The sequence below is a fragment of the Echinops telfairi genome, unplaced genomic scaffold, assembly GCF_000313985.2.
Source record: "Echinops telfairi isolate 266 unplaced genomic scaffold, ASM31398v2 ScPeMD7_7467;HRSCAF=8505_1, whole genome shotgun sequence".
Taxonomy (NCBI): Eukaryota; Metazoa; Chordata; class Mammalia; order Afrosoricida; family Tenrecidae; genus Echinops; species Echinops telfairi.
In genome coordinates, this window is record NW_022111368.1 from 24,543,288 (window position 1) to 24,546,106 (window position 2,819).

Here is a 2,819-nt window from a genome sequence, read left to right on the forward strand (position 1 = left end):
ATGGGAGGAATACACAGTCACTGTGCCAGAAGGAATTGGTCCTTGACGTCGACCCTGTCAAGAGGTAATATAATTAAGAACTGATGTCCCTGAAGAAAGGAGTCTCAGGTGTCCTGAAGGGACCGGCAAAAAAACAAGGCTCCAGGAACGGACAGATTACCAAGTAACATGCTTCAACACACCAATGAAACGCTGGCAGCACTCCCTAGTCTAAACCAAGAAATGTGGAAGGCAGACTGGAAAAGGTCTATCAGATTCATGCCCTTTCTAGAGAAAGGTGACCCAACAGGATTTGAAAACTATTAAAACTATTATTAGTATCGCACGAAAGTAAAATTTTGCTGAAGAGAATTCAAAAATAATTGCAGCAGTACATCAACAGGGAGCTGCCAAACTTCAGGCTGGATTCAGAGAGGGCACGACTGAAACAGAGAATACAAGAAAGATGTTTACTTGTGTTTTATTGACTATGCAAAGGCATTCAACTACGTGGATCATAACGCATGGACAGCATTGGGAAGGAACCTATACAAGATTACGAGGCAGTCATCTGAACAAAGCAAAGGACTACTGCATGGTTGATTAAAAAGTCCTGGTGACGTAGTGGTTACGAGTCGGACTGCTAGCCACACGGTCCACAGATCAAAAACAACAGTCACTCCAAGGGAGAAAGACAGGCTTTGTACTCCCACAAAGAGTTAAGAGTCTCAGAAACTCACAGGGGCAGCTCTATGCTGTCCTATAGGGTTGCTATGAGTCAACATCAAGAGTTTTTATGACTATATGATTTAAAATCAAGACGGGGTGTGTGAAGTTGGTATCCTTTCACCAGATTTATTTCATCTGTCTGCCAAGGAAATAATCTGAGACTGGATTCTACGAAGAACAGTGAGTATCAGGATGGGAGGAAGGCTCATGAACACTCGTGATGATACAGATGACACAACCTTGCTTGCTGAAAATGAAGACTTGAAGCATTTAATGATGAAGATCACAGACTACAGTGTACAACTCAATATAAGGAAACCCCAAATCCTCACAAATATCCCAGTAGACATCATAACTGGAGAAAAGAGCAACAGTGTAAGGACTATTAGCAGCAGTCAAGAAATTAAACAACACTGAGCTGAGCAAATCTGCTGCAGGAAGGCTCCCTAGACAGCAAGGACATCACTTTGAGGACTAACGTGCATTTGACCCAAGCCACTGTATTTTCACTGCCTCACATGCATGCCAAAGCTGGACAGGAATATGGAAAACTGCAGAAGAATTGATGCATTTGAATCATGGTGTTGGCAAAGAATACTGACAGTACTATGGACTGCCAGAAGAGCAACATTTCTGTCTCAGAACACCTGAGACCAGTCCCAAGACATCATGCTTGGTAGAGGACCAAGGAAAAGCAGAAAGTCCCTCAACGAGCTGCGCTGACTCAGCGACTGCAACACTGGGCTCACACATAACAGGACTGCCCAGTGTTGCATTCTGTTATACACAGTGCTGCTATGGGTCGGAGCTGACAATATTAACATCTCGTTCTTAAAAAGAGTGCAATGCTCAAGGCAAACTTTTTTTTTAACCGTTAATGCTAAACTGTTGTTCAACAGGGCACATGTGTGGTTTAAGGGTTCCAGATGATCTCAGGGCATAATTTCAGGGTCCATCCACTCTCTATCCAAAAAGCCTAGACTCCATGAGAATTTGATATTCTGTTTTGCATTGGCCCCCTCATAGTAAGGATTTGCCTATGGAATCTTTGACTATGAGACCAGTTCTTCCGGTCCCATAATAAAGGAGACAGTTGTTCATGGAGGCAATTAGCCACACATTCCGCATCCTCCTGCTCCTGACTCTTCCCAATGCTCCTCGTGTGAGACCAATTGTTGTGTCTTGGATGGCTGCCTGGGAATTATTTTCACAAGCACCCAACGGAATCCAACTTAGGTGTATGGTCACTTCTGAGAAAACCCCATAGAACCGTGATATCATAGACAGACACCTTTATGTCTCCCCAAATTACGTTAAGTGATTTTAATCAATTAAACCACAGAGAGCAAAGTACAGCCCTGGGGGAGCACACCACTACACATTTCTTTGGGAACGAATTTTGGGGACATTATCCACAGTGAATCACAAACCTGGAAATCAGATGTAGAGATACTTTCTTCAGGATGACCATCTGCACTTGACACAGACAAGCTGTGAGATTGAAGGGAACCTCGGAAGTGCCCAAATCCAATAGCCCTGGAAGGTGAAAGCTAGCAACATCCTGGAACTTGCCCAAGGTCATGCCAGCGCTCAAGTCCCTGTCTCTTAAGGGCTGCTGAAAGAGCAGCACTGAGAGGCTTGGGGCGACACTTCCTAACCCAGACAGACAGGGAAGAAAGACACTGAGCAAGCTCACCAACTGACTGCTGAAAGAGTCGCTGCTCCTCCTCCTCGGCCTCCTTTTCTAGTTCTTTGGCACTTTCCTTTGAGGGCAATATGCCCTTTTTGCGTAAGATGTCATTCCACTCGGTGTCTGCGTTGGGGTCCTGGAACAGGAAACCAAGCATACCATGGGGGAAAGCCCGGCGTGGAAGGCGCCAACAACGGATCAAATGGGAAGATGGTGGGAAGAGAGGATATCAAACCAAATTATTGTGTGGCCTACTTCTGAAAGGTGTCAAAGGAGCCAGACTGTTCCACTCTCACCTGTCTCCCGTGTGCCCACCCCTGTTCCCCCTCCACCTAAGGAGTAGTCGGGGTACGTCAGGATATCTTGTGCGGACTGGCAGCAGACCTAGCATCCGTGTACTGTTCCTATCAGGGACCTGGAG

The 2,819-nt window shown here is 45.7% G+C and overlaps 1 protein-coding gene across 1 annotated transcript in view; it reads right to left on the reverse strand.

Annotated features, from left to right (window-relative positions):
* LOC101664020 (phosducin-like protein 3) overlaps window positions 1–2,555 on the reverse strand; it is a 9,220-nt gene extending 6,665 nt beyond the window's left edge. Inside the window, exons 1-2 of the mRNA XM_045283825.1 lie at window positions 2,405–2,555; window positions 2,139–2,244 (exon numbers count right to left, since the gene is read on the reverse strand). Coding sequence (XP_045139760.1) covers window positions 2,139–2,244; window positions 2,405–2,555 — 257 coding nt within the window. The remainder of the gene's footprint in view (window positions 1–2,138; window positions 2,245–2,404) is intronic.
* Window positions 2,556–2,819: the final 264 nt, after the last annotated feature.